The 16,018-nt window shown below is 49.3% G+C and overlaps 1 protein-coding gene across 2 annotated transcripts in view; it reads left to right on the top strand.

Annotated features, from left to right (window-relative positions):
• Positions 1-841: 841 nt before the first annotated feature.
• Positions 842-16,018, top strand: part of SLCO3A1 (solute carrier organic anion transporter family member 3A1) — a 264,472-nt gene continuing 249,295 nt past the window's right edge. For both annotated transcript variants that reach the window (XM_036931852.2, XM_036931851.2), the window contains exon 1: positions 842-1,165. In XM_036931852.2, coding sequence (XP_036787747.2) covers positions 986-1,165 — 180 coding nt within the window. In that variant the 5' untranslated portion in view covers positions 842-985. The remainder of the gene's footprint in view (positions 1,166-16,018) is intronic.

The raw sequence follows: 16,018 nt of genomic DNA, 5'->3' as shown, positions 1-16,018 counted from the left end.
CCTGTGGCTGATCGCTTCCCCCACCCTGACCCCCTCAGCCGGCTCCAGCCTCGGCGGCTACATCATTCCTGAGGATGGGCTCCAGGAAGATGGAGGGCTGGACAAGGCCCTCTGCTGGGGTCGCTGCGACCGTTCAGCTGCCCGGAGACCGTGGCTGGGCACGACTGATACTCTGCGCGGCCCCCGACGGGTTAATCGAACTTCCCTCCTGCGGCGCCTCAGTTCCTTCCTTTGGGTCTGGGGCCCCTTCGGCACGCCAGTGGCCAGGGGCACAGGAGCGGAGGCCGGCGACTGCAGAAGCCTCGACCCGCTCTGACCTCTGGCACCGTCCCAAGCCCCAGGGCGCAACATCTGTCCTCAGACACGGCTGGGCGGAGGGGAGAGGGCGCGTCCACCCCTTCCTGGGCGCTGGGTCTTCTCCCTCCTCTGGAAAGAGCCCCGCAGCTCGGCCCCTGCGCCCCGCGGGGGCGCTCCGCACACCACCTCTGCGCGCCGGCCCCCCTGCTGCAGTACCACCCAGTGTCCGCCGCGGCGCCCCCTGCCCCGCAGCGCCACCTAGGGGCCGGGCACCGCCTTCCTCCGTCTGGGGCGCCCCCTCCCTCACTCCGCGGGCGCCCCAGGCCCGAGGGCGCAGCGGCGCGGCGGGGCGGCCGGGCCCGGGCCGCGGGTGGAGGCGAGGAGGGCGTGGGCAGACGCGGCGGGAGGGCTCGGGGAGGCGGCGAGGGCGGTGGCGGCGGAGGAGCCCCTGTGATTGGCACAGCCCGAGCCGGAGGAGGCGGCCAGGGGAGGGCGGCGGGGGGAGGAGGGGGCGCGCGCGGCGGCGGCGGCGAGGAGCCGAGCCTTCCACCTCTCCGGCCCCGGCAGGACGGGGGCGGCCGCCGCGGGCCCGGGGCGCGGACAGCACGCAGCCTTGCCGCGCACACCCCCGCCCGGCAGCGGCCCCGACTCCCGGGCCGAGCGGGAAGGCGGCGGCGGCGGGGGAAGGATGCAGGGGAAGAAGCCGGGCGGCTCGTCGGGCGGCGGCCGGAGCGGCGAGCTGCAGGGGGACGAGGCGCAGCGGAACAAGAAGAAGAAAAAGAAGGTGTCCTGCTTCTCCAACATCAAGATCTTCCTGGTGTCCGAGTGCGCCCTGATGCTGGCGCAGGGCACGGTGGGCGCCTACCTGGTGAGTCCCGGGGCCAACTCCGCCGCGGGGCCCCTTCCCCAGCCCGGCGCCCGGGCGGCTGCTGGCGCGAGGATGGGGGGCCGCCCGGCGCCGGGGGCAGGCGGGCATGACCTCGGCCCGGCGCGGAGGCTGGCGCCTGGTGCAGAGGCGGCCGCCGGGGGAGCTGCCGGCCCGGGGAGCCGAGCGGGCGCGACCGCGGATGCCGGCAGCGGCCGCGGGGTCTGGGGGAGCACCCCGGGCGCAGAGGCGGCGGGCAGGTGGGCGTGAAGCCGCGCCTCTCCTCCCTTGGGAGCGCAGCCGGAGGATGAGTTCCGGAGCCCCTTTAAAGAGGAAGGCATCGCGGGTTTCAGGTGACCTGCACATGGGAAGAGAATCCAGCTAGCATCCTGCGCCCTCTACTCTCCGTTCCATCCGCCTGGAGAACAAATCCATTATGCATCATTTTCTCTGGGCGCTTTCTCCAGGCGCTAGTTACGGGGTGGGGGGCGGGGGGGGGAAATTTAACATCTTAGAGTGAACTGTGCCCCAGTGGCCGGGGCCTGCAGGGGAAATAGTCCCACTCCGAACCTAAAAGCCATCTTTCAGCGTCTGGGATAAAGTTACTGTACCTGGAGAGCAGCTGCGAGTTTGTGTAGATCCTGCTACCCATTCTTAGACCGAAATTCCTACCGTGGTCTCTCGCCCGGAAGGGGGTGGCATCATTTTGCACAATGTACATCTATTTAATTCGCTTTCTCAAAAGGGTTATTGATGCTCAAACGGCCCAGGGGTGCATAACATATCGGAGGAAACAGCTTGTAGTGACTCAGCACTGTCGAAATACCTACTTTGCCGCCTTCTCCTGCCTCGCGCATGTGGTCCCAACTCGAGTTTCAGAGAGTGCACGTCCAGACCCAAGTACAGTCCTGCCTAAACGGAAAAAAGTTTTCAGCGTGTAGAGTGTTAAATCATTGTTTGACTATTGATCTGAAACTAGAATCAAGTGTCATAGACTCTAAGTGTTAGTGAGCAACTTTGATGGAGATAGAATTGAACAAGATTTTAGCTGTTGGGTAACCACATGCAGAGATAGAAGCATGCTCTTTCTGATGCATCTAGGGAACCAGTAATCCCTCATTCCTGGCCTTGGTGTACAGTTCATGAGGACCAGACGCTGGGTGCCCTGTACCATTCATAAACAATCACCTACCTAAGACTCAGGGCTTGCTGTCAAGCCTTGTTAAGGAACAAGTAGGCTTGGTCTCTGGTGTGGGGTAAAGATAGTTCTGTGCTTATGAGAGAGGATTGTTCAGACTGAGCTCAGTTCCTGGGGTGACAGTTACAGCGTTTCTGAAAATCAAATGTATTTCCTTTGCTCCTTTGAGATGAAAGAGGTTTCAATCCCTGTCTCGGTGCAGCCACAACTTGTATGAATCCTGTAGCAAAAAGCACATTTTTTTTTTCTGTTTAGATTTTTGTTTCATAAAATGCACCTTTGTCTGTGGTTGTAATACACAGTTGCAGATAGTACCTGTGGAGTTCGGAGGTAGGGGATAACTGTGCCTTGGGGGTCAGTTTATCAGATGTTCCTTGGAGGGAATTTGACAGTTAAAAAGTTAAAGAGGTACATGCATTACTAAGATGCAAATGCACATTAGTAAAATGTATGTGGGTCTGTACTGTAGCATATGCAAAGTATGTAATACCTAACCCAGTTTTGTGTTTAAAAGGGGATCATTCATATATCAACAGCTATCTCCAGTGCAACAGTTCGTTGGCCTCAAACCAGTTTTGTTCAAGAGAGTGCATGATTCAGGTGTAGCAAACACCATCAGAACTTTTCACACCATGAATGATAAAGGCATGGGCTTAGTTTGAGCTTACAATAATCTAAGGATTTTAGAAAAAAAAAATGCAACGGGGTTTCAACCAAATGAGTAGGCTGAGTTCCTTAAGAAAGTTAAGAAGCAGAGGGCTAGTGGAGTTGTGGACCTATATAGAGGGAGGGCTGGTGCCAGGAGAGAGAGAAAGTCGATTTTAATCCCACAGTAGGTAAGTGGCAGGCAGAGGAGGAATTCAGTCCACTTGGTGGGGGCCTGCTGGCACTTGCAGCCTAGGCTGATGGAAAGCCTGGTTCAGAGGGGTAGGGTAACAGGAGTCAACAGGTGAGCAGCAGAAAGCAGATGGAGGCCCTGGAGAGGACAGGCCTAGGAAATTGAACTCATTTTGATTACTAGGAGTGGAGACATAAGATGCTTAGGTCTCTGCCTTGCCCAGCTGCCCTCGACTCTCCATTGCTGTCTGAACCTTATGAAAAATAAATAGTTTCCTTGCCAGGGTTGACTGAATCAGCTTGCTGTGGGTTTTTGCTCTTCTGGACCACTTGGGAGTTTTCTCTTCATCTGTTATTTGGGATGTGGAATAAAAAGTTTCTTAGTCCTTCAGCGGTGGGAGACTTCAGTATGGATAATTGGGGAATGAAACATCATACGATGTTTGGAGGAAAGGCAAATTTCTCCCTTTTAATTCATTGTGGCTTTCTCAGGAAACCAGAGAACATGTGCTGGTAGCTGATCACACATGCAGGGTCCATGTGCAAGGTGTGTGTTATATATGCTCTTTATGCTGGCAGCCAGCCTGCCCCTCTGATGAAGCGTTTTCAGATACCTGATGAAGGGTAAACTGCACAACCCTGCCAAGAGTGCTTACTTGCTGAGAGAGGAGGGTGATTGCAAATTCTATGCCAGTGACATTATTTCCTCTTCGATTCCAGCAGTCCTCGCAGCTACCTTCTAATTTTGTCTTCCTAGTTGCCATTTTTTTTTCCTGTTTTTGGAGACTTCATTTCATTTCTCTCTCTCTTCTTTCTAAAAAGACAGATTGCCCAGTGTCTTCAGTGACACAGGCGTCGGTTTCCCAGTGTGGAACTGAAGCAGGAAGTTGCCTGTGATTTGAGAAGCAACTCTGAAAAGCAGGACTTTGCGTGTGCACGCGTGTGTATCTGTGTGTCTGTTTTTACTAAAGAACCTGCCTAGGGAGCAAACTCCAGGGAGACCTGTGTAGGAGAAAGCCACCAACTGTTAAGGGGCTCAGCAACTTTTTGGCTGGGTGTTGGGGTCTCTCAGGTGCATGTTGAAGGACACTGACCCTGATGCCCAGACTTGGTGATAATATAGATAAGGTAATCCAGGTGCAACCAGAGCCAGCTGTGGATTCTGAAATCTGTTACGCTTTCAAATGTTTTAACTGGAAATCATGCTTCAGATAAGCCAACAGTTGCAGGCATGTTCGCTGCTAGTCACTTAAACTGCCTGACTGGCTATGAGATATTTTTTTCAGCATAAAAGGAGAGACCCGTTCAATTTGATCATCATGGTGTGCTGAATAGAGAACACAGTTTAATTTTCCTCTGCTTGGGTCTTTGCTTCCGGTAGCTCCAGCCTGAACTGACCTACTTGCTAGGATGTAACATTTGCTTAAGTCTTGGGCTGTTTGGAGAAGGCGCAGGTCTAAGGGAACTGCATGGAGAAGTCACTCGTGTGCACACTCTGGTGTCTTGGGGAGACCTGCTGGGGTGTTTCAGGGTATGCACAGAGGGTAGCCCTGGCTATGGAGGTTCGTGTATGTTATCAAATTACTGAGGACGAGTAGATAAGGATGTGTACAGGAAATTAAAACCTCTGACACCTCTGGGCAGTTAGCTTGAGGGTTACATACAAATGTATTTGAATTTGCTCAGAAGGAAACTTTTTTTTAAAAAAAGCCAGTTTAGTCTCCTGGGTGGGGCACACAAGGAGTTCCCCTTGAACCAGGGGTGGGCATTTCCCTATTTAGTGTTATGCAAAAACCAAGTCTGAGGTTGAAGTGACAAAGAATGAGATGAGACAGATGACTGAGTATATTAAGGCTCCAGCTTAATGATTTATAGTCATTTTCATGTTTTAGACCTGAGAGCATTCAGTGGGCCTGCATTCAGTGGGTGAGGTGAAACTACCGGATTTGATAATTTTTCTTTCTTTTTCTTCTAAAAAGGCATCATTTTGAAGATTTTTTTTTTTTTGCATAGCTCACCCAGAAACAGACAGCTGAGAGACATTTTAGAGTCCTTGTCAAATTAGTGTGATGACTAAGGCAACTGTATTTTACTTAATCAAGTTATTTTACACACAGTTATTCCCAGTGACATATTTGCTGCCATTTGCATAATTACTATATAGCCCCAGGTAGTAGGAAACAAAATTACCCCACCCCACCCCGCTTTTTTTTCTCCCTTACAGCTTGGTTGAACATGTTTACCTAATAATTATTTACGGAAAAAATTATTTCAGAAAATTCCTTTTAATCAGCTTTGTGTACACACCTTAGTTACCGTGGGGGTTTTCTCTTCTGTGTTTAACTGAAATAGTTGTAAAGTGAGCAAGATCTCGCCTGAATTTTGTCCCTCGCCCTCATCCAATTTTAGACGGTTATAAAGAGGGTGACCCCGAGGCCTGTCTCTGTGGCTCTGCCGTGCTGATCAATTGCTCAGCATTTCAGCTCCTCCTGGCTGCCTGAAGGGCATTATTCTTTCTTAGGTTGGTTGTTCCCTGGTTGGCAAAGGCAGCCTGAGCAAGTAGGTCTCTGAATTTCTCTTGCTCCTCTTGAAGTGATCTTTGAAGGATCCACTTATTCGAGGACTGGGCTCAATTAGCAGACTGGCCTGGGGATGAGTAATGTTATGGAGGAAAGAATAATGAGGATATATGCCTGCATTTCATGTAGATGAAGGCCCTGAGTAAAGAAAGAAGTCTGTGAATGTTATTCTGTTATTGTTTGGTTGCAGGGATGGAGCAGAGGCTGGTGGTAGTTTCAGGGTCTGTGCCAGGCCTCCTGCAGATGCTGTGGGATTGGCAACAAGTCCTGCTTGAGCTGACCGTGGTCCTTGGAGTACAAGAGGGCTCCCTGAGGTGCCAGGCAGGGAGCGTGGGGCCTGCCAGGTGACTGTGGGCAGGCAGGTATGCAGAAGGTGCTCACCCCTTGCTGTGGTGGAGAATAAAACTCGGTACTAGCAGTGTTTGTAAAGCACTTTGCTTCTCAGTTCACCAGCACACTTAACTTGCATGGATTTAACTTCAACACATCATTTAATAACCACGTTCCTCTGAAACAGAGTCAAAGTTCTTATTGTTGCTTCTAGTCATTTATATTTTGTATATAATATAAGTGATTGCATATAATAAGTACCCTTCCTGAATTCTGTATATTAATGCATGCATTGTGTATTCACATTTATATGTGTTCTTGTACAGGGCTACATATAGCAAATATTGATGCTGTAATTTTTTGAAGCTGTTAAGAGACATTTCAGTGGTGATTCTGATTGTATGGATTACACGTGGATTTAGAACTCCCCTGAAGACAAGTCAGCTACATCTTATTCCCTCTCAGAAATGCCTTTGGGGATTTGCAGGCCAGAAAGATAGCATCCTTGTGTTTTTTTTTTTTTTTTTGATATCATTAATTACTTGAACAACATTATGATTACTAGACTCCCCCTATTATCAAATCCCCCCCACATACCCCAATACAGTCACTGTCCATCAGTGTAGTAAGATGCTATAGAATCATTACTTCTCTGTATATACTGCCTTCCCCATGTCCCCCCCCCTCCCGCCTACATTATGTGTGCTAATCATAATGCCCCATTTTCCCCCTTCTCCCTCCCTTCTCACCCACCCTCCCCTGTCCCTTTCCCTTTGGTAACTGTTAGTTCTTTCTTGGGTTCTGTGAGTCTGCTGCTGTTTTGTTCCTTCAGTTTTTTCTTTGTTGTTATACTCCACAGATGAGTGATATCATTCAGTACTTGTCTTTCTCTGCCTGGCTTATTTCACTGAGCATAATACCCTCTAGCTCCATCCATGTTGTTGCAAATGGTAGGATTTGTTTTCTTATGGCTGAATAATATTCCATTGTGTATATGTACCACATCTTCTTTATCCATTCATGTACTGATGGGCACTTAGGTTGCTTCCATTTCTTGGCTATTGTAAATAGTGCTGCAATAAACATAGGGGTGCATCTATCTTTTTCAAACTGGGCTGCTGCATTCTTAGGGTAAATTCCTAGGAGTGGAATTCCTGGGTCAAATGGTATTTCTATTTTGAGCTTTTTGAGGAACCTCCATACTGCTTTCCACAATGGTTGAACTAGTTTACATTCCCACCAGCAGCGTAGGAGAGTTCCCTTTTCTTCACATCCTCCCCAACATTTGTTGTTATTTGTCTTTTGGATGGTGGCCATCCGAACTGCATCCTTGCTTTTTTAAAATACAATTTTACCTTCTTTTTCTATAGCTGTGACTTCAAAATAGATAATAAACAGGGAAAAAGTAGAATCACTGACTTTGGCTTAATAAGGTAAGTGAAGTGATATGGTTTGAGATGCTTGTAATTTTATGTGATCTAAGTGTTATATGTCAGGGTGAGAGGTAGTGTGCTGAATGGTTAAAAATGCCAAGTTAAATGGTTAAAACTCCCAGGTGGAGAACAGCAGGCACCTGTGGCAGCTGTGGTTCACTGGAGGAGCATCAGAAGACTCAGGATCCATTCCTGTGTCCTCCCCTTACCAGTTCTGTGACTTTGAGCCAATTACTTAACCTCTCTGTGTCTCGGGTTTTCATTTTAAACCTATGGTTACATTAGTACCTGCCATCATCGTGTGGCAGTGGGGATGCACTGAGTCAGTACACATAAAGCACTTTGAATGGTATCTGGCAAACGGTGCTTGACAAATACTAGCTCTTGGGAATGATGTGCTGGTAATGTGTCTGCTGCCAACATGGTAAGTTCGTAGCCCCACCACGAGAAGTAGTTTTGGTAATGCTTTAATTTTGGTGTAGTGAACTGTACCCTCAAATAGTTTCCTATTCTGCATGAATGTTTTGTCTGGGAGGTAAGTTTTTAAAAGTAAGAAGTACCAGTTGCTGATTCTGTTTTTTCCTTTATTGTAAATAACAGCAATCCATTTTATCTTAACTATAAATTTGTAAGTCATGTGGGAGAGGAACCCATGGTATTAATAGTTTTGTTGACTGTTTGTAGTCCATGGGTCCTTGGAGGTAGGACGAGCAGGAGCGGCACACGGATGGCGGGAAGGGACAGGTGCCCAGACGCCTCGCTTTGGGAGGCCCTCGTTATCTGTGCTCTGGTCCATGCCACAGGGTGGAGGAGACTGAGGCGGTCTCCCAGGTTGTAAGCAGCCAAGGAGTAGTGGAAAGAGTGTTGGACTTGGAGTCCGAAGACCTGGGTTTGAACCTGGCCCTGCTCTTACCAGCTCCTGGTGATTGGACTTACCTGAGCCTCAATATCCTCATCTGAAAAATGGGGTAATGATAGAGCCTATCTTAGAAATGGCTCAGTGAGTTAAGTAACTGGACGCATGACACAGTGCTTCCCAAAGAGTGCAGCATTTGGTAATTGCCTTAACAATAATGGCATAACCCTGCACACTGACTTGGCACGACTGAAGTCCCTCCCAGGGACCTGAGGGTTTGGGGTGTTGTGGGAGGCTTGGGCTCTGTTTCCTGAATTGCAGATCTGGGCCTTTATAGCTTGCTGTGCTTCTCTGAATGAAAAGTGGCCACTTCAAGGTAGCTGGGGAGGAGGGGACCGAGGGACATATGTTGTGGACATATGCTGCCCTCTGGGCAGCCTTGTCTGAGACGTACAACCTTGCAGTTCAGCCCTGGTTGCCAGGAAGGGCACAGGTCCTGTGCCTCCCCCCACCCCACTGCCGTCACCTCAGGCCTCTCGCAGTATTGAACAGGGCTCAGCAGGCACGTTGTGGGCGTGCCCCTGATCTGGATCCATTTTAGTTTCTCAGAAGCAGAGCGGACAAGCTCTTGATGTGGTCCGGTTTCTCATCCTGGGGATCGGTCTGGTTCGGCTCACGGCTCACAGTGATTGCTCAGGACACCCGCCCAGCACCACCTTCCTTCCGTCTGTGGTTTGGGAGCAGCTGTCCTCCCCTGGTCAGGCCCTGTCTTTGGGATGGACAGGGAATGGGCTGGGCTCCTCTCGCTGAGCCAGGACACAGTGTTTATTTAGTGAGTTCTTAGATTCACATGCAAGGGCCATGGGCTTTGTAAGAAAGAGTGTCCCCTGTGAGAACCATTGCTCCCCAAACCCTCGCGGCTCTGGGTCAGCTTCACCAGGGAAGGCACCCTGTTGGCCTTCTACAGCACTGGCCGTAGTGCGGTGAGCTGTGGCGTGAGCCAGCATGGGGGGCCATCAGGCTGGGCATTCTAGCTCCACACAGAGAGAGGAAACGTTCCACCAGATGCAGGCAGAATCGCGGCTTTTGGCTTTTCCAACTTCTTTATTTCAGTTCTCCTTTGTGGCTTTGAGTTGAGCCCTTCCAAAAAGAGAAGCCTTTCCTGATGGAACAGCTTAGTAGCTCAACTCTTTAGTAGAAATGATGGTACCCAACCCAGCTGTCTCTTAAATGGCCAGGCGTTCCTCTGTAAACAGAGAGTAGTTTTTTTACTGTCAACGATAGTGTAGTGGGTCACTAGAATTTTCCTAGGCTTAATACAGACGTCTCCTTTATGACTTCCAGTCAACAAATATTTAAAAGCAAAAGGCAACAGAGGTTGCTGTAAACCCTATGCTTTTTGAATGGAGTAGGGGAGACATGTGGAGCTTGCCGTTTCCCTCTGCCTTCATGATTTCCCCCATCAGTACCCTGGCAATATCTCTTCCACACTCTCTTCCTCTGGAATATCATATCCCAAGTAGCATTTGGAGTTCCCTGGTCACAGAGTGGAGGAGAATACTGACTGTAACGAGGATGTTGTATTTTCACACAAAAAAATTGGCTTTTGTGAAAATCTTTGCCACGAGCCCTCTGAGAATCCTGGAAGCAGGCTATAGCCTCAGACCTATCCTACCAGGTGGGCTGGGACTGCTGCATCACTAGGGTGTGGCAGGAGGTCCACGATACAGTGCATTGGCATGGATGGATCCATTCAAAGTCGAGCATGCCGTCTCTCCATCCGTCTGTCCATCTGTCTGTCCATCCCCACTCCCTGTGTGAGTTCTGTACTGTGTGCTGGCAGATTCTGGTTTGGCAAGTAGCCCTTTGGGACGGGTCTCTCTGGGTGAGGTTCTTGGTAAGACTATAGCCAGTCGCGGTTCTCAACTCCATAGCCACGTGAGCTCTGGGCTGTGCGGCGTTAGCAGAAATAGGAAGGAGCTGAGCAGACTTACAACAAAGAGTCCTGGGTAACATAATAGAGTAGTGGGTAAACTACCCCCTAAATCACTGCCCCCCCACAACTAGAGGAGCTTGAGGAAGGTAGGAATGATGATTTTTACCTCCATTTCTGCACTTGGAAGGTCAGTGGAGGGAAAAGAATATCATGATGGTATTTTTCAATTAAAGACTATTGTAAAGTGTTCTTGGGGATGGCTATTGTCTTTCTCTCCTCCCCACTTTGGAAAAGGCTTATGCAAAATTGACATGCACCTTCTCTAGTTGTTGGAGATGCTTTTCCCTTCTGATGCCACTGCGCTCCCATCTTCAGCTGATTAGAATGAGAAATTACCACCTTGAATATAAGTAAGTTGAAATTGGAAAGCTGCCCTCTGACTGATTATGTAAGCTTCAAATACTGTACCTGAAATCTTGTGTTTACTCTGCTAAGAATTCCCTTAATGAAGATAAAAATTTCAAAGCAGCATGGACCCATATGTTTTTATTATGTAAGGTTCAATTATTGTGATGCAACCTATAAAAGAAAGAATGGTGTTGATTAGTTCATCTCTCCTTTGGCTTTTTTGGGTCAGAGAATCGTTGGCAGTAGACCCCCCAGAGCCACCTAGAGCTGTCCCCCTGCACCTCACCCAGCACTGCTTGGGCTCCAGGGCCCCTGTGTCTCCAGGGTGCGGAGGCTTGTCCTGGGGCTGTGGTCACTACAACGCTCACGGTTGCAGAGGGCAGGAGAGGGCAGGCGTCCGATAAGGTCTGCTTTACAGATTGCTCATGGGATCTAGCACGACACCCGGGAATGCAGGAGCTGCCGCTTGTCGTGGGCTTCATCCTTTGGCCCTTTCATTTCCTGAAGCGCTGCTCTGATGGCACTTGCAATGTACTTTGTCTTGTTTTGTGTAACTTGCATGTGTTTCATTGAGGCACGTCACACGGTCCTCTTCTCAAAGCCACACATGCGTGGGGGTGCACAGCACGCTGCACATCAATTTCAGATTTCCAGCCTCCTGAACAGCGAGCTCCAGACGCAGTGCTTCTTTGGGCCAGGGGAGGGCTGGGGAGAAAAGATTTAAAGGGGACTAGACCAGTTGGGGTCCAGTCAAAGAGCTTCAGACAGGCCTCTCGTCATGCAAAAATTGAGGATAAGACTCATGATTTACTATGCGGCATGTTGTGTTGCTTCCCCGGTGCTGGTAAATACTGTGTCCATTGGGAGGCTTACCATGCCAACAACATGTTTCTCAGCCAGCCAAAGGGGGGATATCTTTTGGAAACAAAAGTCATAAATTAGCACCTTTCCTTTACCTTTGCCAATCTGTGGAGATGCGTATCCATAGACCAAAAAGTCAGCGAGCAGTTTCGTCGCTTTGCAGCTTCCAATTGACGGGAGCCGATGGGGAGGTCCTCTTTGCTGCTCCCCATCTCCGAGGGGTGCGTGGAGCCCGCAGCACTTGGACTGAAGTCAAATGCAGCCCCGTGAAACTTGCGAGATGCGCAGGTGGAAAGTGATTGTCCAATAGGCACATTGTCCCTGTGTCCCAAGGTTGGCCTTGGCCTGCATTGGAAAACTCGTTCTTACATCTTTTTAAAGATAACATTGCGGAAGCTCTGCATTTGTTGCTTTCACTCAGGCAAAATTAGGGCACAGAGTTAAGTAATTTACTCAAATGTGCAGCCCCGTCCTCCAGAGCTAGCCCACATTGTCCGGCAGGTGTGAGCAGGTAAGCATTTAGGAGGAATTTTGTTTTTGAAATACCGATTATAAACATATATAAATTAAAATATGTTTTGGTGAATGCTGGGGAAAAAAAAATCACTGATTTCTCTTACTCTCTTTAAAACATTCTTTCTTTTTTTAAAAAACAATAGACTCAGTGTTTCCTAATAGGCATCGTACTTATCCTTCATCTAGTGAACAGATAAACATATATACATTTTTATCTATGTCTTCTGATACTTTGGATTTCATGGGGTGGAGAAATGCTTTTGTCACTTAAAAATAATAGTACCAAGGCAGCAATTAAAAATAAAAAGGGCTCCTGGCACCCAACGCTATCAGGGAGGCTGTTCCGTGTGACGGGTGAAGCGTTTTAGATCCCCCAAAAGGGATGCTGAGTGTTCTTGTGTTCTGGTCTGTCACCTCTGCGACTGCTCTTCTCTCTGTGCCAGTGAGCTGAGCTGTGCTGGTCACGGTGGTCGGCTCGGTTCTGTTGCCTCTTGGTTGTTCATTCATTTTATTCCTGCCGCCCTCCCTGGCACCTGACGGTAGCAGTGCCAGGCTCTACAATCCTGGCAGGATGTCATAGTCGGATCTGCGAGACCTCTGCAAGGGCGTGTTCCGGGGAGTCAAAACCTGGCTCACTCCTGACTGAGACTTTTATGCCAGGCTTTGCCTTAGGCCCTGTTAACACCCTTCTTCTAGATCTTTCCTTTGGTGGCTTCTCACTGTCCTTATTCAGGGGACAATGCAGCTGAGCTCTCGGCCTCTCACGGATCTTAAAGATAACAATCTCACCTTTCACCGCAGACTGTACATTAATTCCTGCCTTCCTGGACCAGTTCTGAACTCTGTTGTATGTTGGGGAGTGGGGGGTGGGAGGGATGGGGATCTTCATATTTTATTTAAACCTTTCCTTTCTGGGAAGTTAACAGGCCAGTAGGATCCTTCTTGAACATTTTCAGTCTCAGATGTTAGACCAAAACTGGGTTATATTTTCTCCCTTCGGTATGGAAGGATGTATTCTAAAGAGAAGGTAACTTTGACAGTTTATCCCTTCGTTGGGAAGTGAACTTGGACCTGGATCTGGAGGTGGGAAGGTGGGTGAATATGAATGTGTTTTTCTGGGCATCTCAGAAGGAAGAAACTGGTTGTATCATGTCCCATGGCTGCCATGCAGAAAACCACAAACTGGGTGGCTTAGAACAACAGATTGGTCTTCTTGCAGTCCTGGGGGCTAGAAGTCTGCCATTGAGGCCGGCAGAGCCACACCTCTTCTGAGACTGGTAGAATCCCTCTTGCCTCTTGCCAGCCTGTGGTGGTTGCCCTTGAATCCTGGGTGTTCCTTGCCTTGCAGCTGCTCCCCTTCAATATGTGACTCTGAGGTCACATGGCATTTTCCCTCTGTGTCTTACTCTTCTCAGGACACCAGTCATTTGGGATTGAGACCTACCCTAGTGCCTTCATTGTACCGTCAATACACCTGCTAAGGCTTTGTTTCCAAACAAGATCAGGTCACATTTACAAATATGGGGAGTTAGGCCCTGAACATGTCTTTTTGGGGGACACTGTTCAACCCATAATGCTTGGAAGAAAAAACAGCAGAGGACCCTAAAATGGCATAAAGAAGAAGAAAAAAAAATAGGGTACAAAGGAAAATCAAAAAGAAAGGAAAAGACAAATGCTTTGTCCTCTTTAGGGTTCTGGGTTGGGTAGGAAGATGATGGGGTGAGTCATTCCCCGTTCTGGGCATTGCTGAATGCAGAGTTTGGACTGGATGGTCATGTCATGTGATGAAGGTATATGCATGTTGGGGAGCATCATGTGTGTATATTAGAGTGTGAGTGAGTGTGTGTGTGTGTGTGTGTGTGTGTATGGATGGGGGTACATCTCCCCGTCCCTCACACCTGGAACTCCTTAGCAGGAACCTAGCTTGGTGACATTTCCACCTGGCTGTCTCCTCCCTGAAGCCCTATCTGATTCAGTGAGACTGAAAGAGACTTTAATACTGTGCCAGCCAGTCTCAGATTTGCCCAGGTGTGTGTTACGTGAGGACCAGACATCTACATTCTAATCTCATTCATGTCTGTGTTTTTTTGGTGGAGGTGGGAGCTGTATGATTCTCAGGAATTCTCTGCATGGGCTGCTTTGAAAAGCACTTCAGTGTGGTCTCTGCCAAACAGATGAACTTTGACAACTTCCTCAACTGCTGTGAGCAGTATAGAATTGAGTAAGGCATGTTCTTGGCCCTCATGGAGTTTATATATCCTAATGGAGGCATGGCGTGTTTATAATGCTTTCAGTAACTACTCATTCATTAGTCTGTTTCAGGACCTGGGCCAGGCAGCTGGGGGCTGTCTTGGAGCTGGAGGCTAACCCAGCTGTCTTACACGGGACAGTGTGCTGTCTGGCCATCGATGCAAAGCATTGGGTCGTGGTGGGAGGTGGTGGTGGAGATGGGCCTGAGTGGTGAGGAGAAACATTTACGTTTTCAGATACAAAGTAACTTCCTCAACCTTGGTTGGGGTAGGTAGATGTAAGGGGAATGAGATGTCAGGGCTGGTGTGGACAGAGTCTGGCTGGGGAGAATCCTTGGAGGTGGGGCGGGCTTGAGAAGCTCTGGTGGAGAAGGGACAGGCTGGGAACACAGGGCTACAGCCCTACAGAGGCACGTCACGGCCAGCACCAGGGAGTCTCCACTCCCTCCAGTAGTGGGGCACCTTTCCGAGCAAGGCTTCTATCCATCCCCCTTCCCTCCCAGCTTTGAAGTGGTACCCTGACCCAGAAATGCTGCTAGAAGCCAGTCTGCCAGCACGTGGAGGCCAAGCCGCATCGGGGCATCATCCGCCTCAGCTAGAAGCAGGCAGGGCCGCATCGCAGGACGGCGCCTGGGGGCGGGAGGACACTCGTTGTTCTGGGGTGCCGTGCTCACCAGGGTGAGGGCAGTGGGGGAGGCGGGGAGCTGTAGCATCTGTATACAATGGCACCTCTGTGTTCAGCTCTCTTTTGAGTTATCTCCAAATGAGGGTTCTGCAAGACGGGCTAAAATTAAGAAAGGTCCTATCGTATTTGACTTTTTTTTTTCTTAACACTCTAGCTTGGCCCTGGATGTATCAGTTCTGGATAACTTTAAAGCTGGTAACAGAACAAACTGTGTTCACACACAGGAAGTGTCTCCAAACAAAAAGTGGGCGTGCAGTTTACAGTTTAAGAATTGGATGGAGGCCATTCTAACTTCCCCTCCAGTTCTCCTTGAGCACGACTTGGCAAGCTGCTGAGAGGGGGCACTCCTCAGAATAATCATGAGGGTCCAGAGAGGCGCTATCTTATGAGCAGAGCTAACCTGCTCCTGGGACCAGGCGCTGATAGCGTGAGGCTGCTCAGGGCCTTATTGATCTGGTTGCCCTTCAGTTTGATATCCTGCCTAGAAGGGGTGCAGACTTTTGCCGGCGTGCCTCTGGCCTGCTGGTCACACCTGTTGCCTGCAAATAGACAATCCAAGCACTGGCTGAGACAGCTCTGGAGCTTCGTGTGGTCACATCCTGTGGCTTTCCTGGTAACTGGAAGTTCGAGTTCATGCTTGTGACTTTTTTCTTAATATGAAGACATCACTATTGTACTCCTTACACAGGCAACATCTGGGTTGAAATTTGGAAAATACAGATAAAACATTGATGTATTAGAAAAAAGGTAGAAATACCATCCGTGATGCCATGCCCTGGAGATGAACTGTCAGCATTTTGGTGTGCATCCCATCAGTCTCTGCATCCACCCACATTTCTTCAAAAGAGGACAGAGCAGTGGAGGGTGTTAGCTTTGGGAAGCCTGTGTCTGCTGCTGCTGTTTAATCTTGTGTGGCCTGGGGCGATTGAGTTTACCTCTCCAATCCCAAGATTGGGATGACATTTATA

Source organism: Manis pentadactyla, chromosome 18 (assembly GCF_030020395.1).
Source record: "Manis pentadactyla isolate mManPen7 chromosome 18, mManPen7.hap1, whole genome shotgun sequence".
Taxonomy (NCBI): domain Eukaryota; kingdom Metazoa; phylum Chordata; class Mammalia; order Pholidota; family Manidae; genus Manis; species Manis pentadactyla.
Note: the sequence above shows the minus strand (reverse complement) of the source record. Positions and strands in the feature narration are given on the sequence as shown.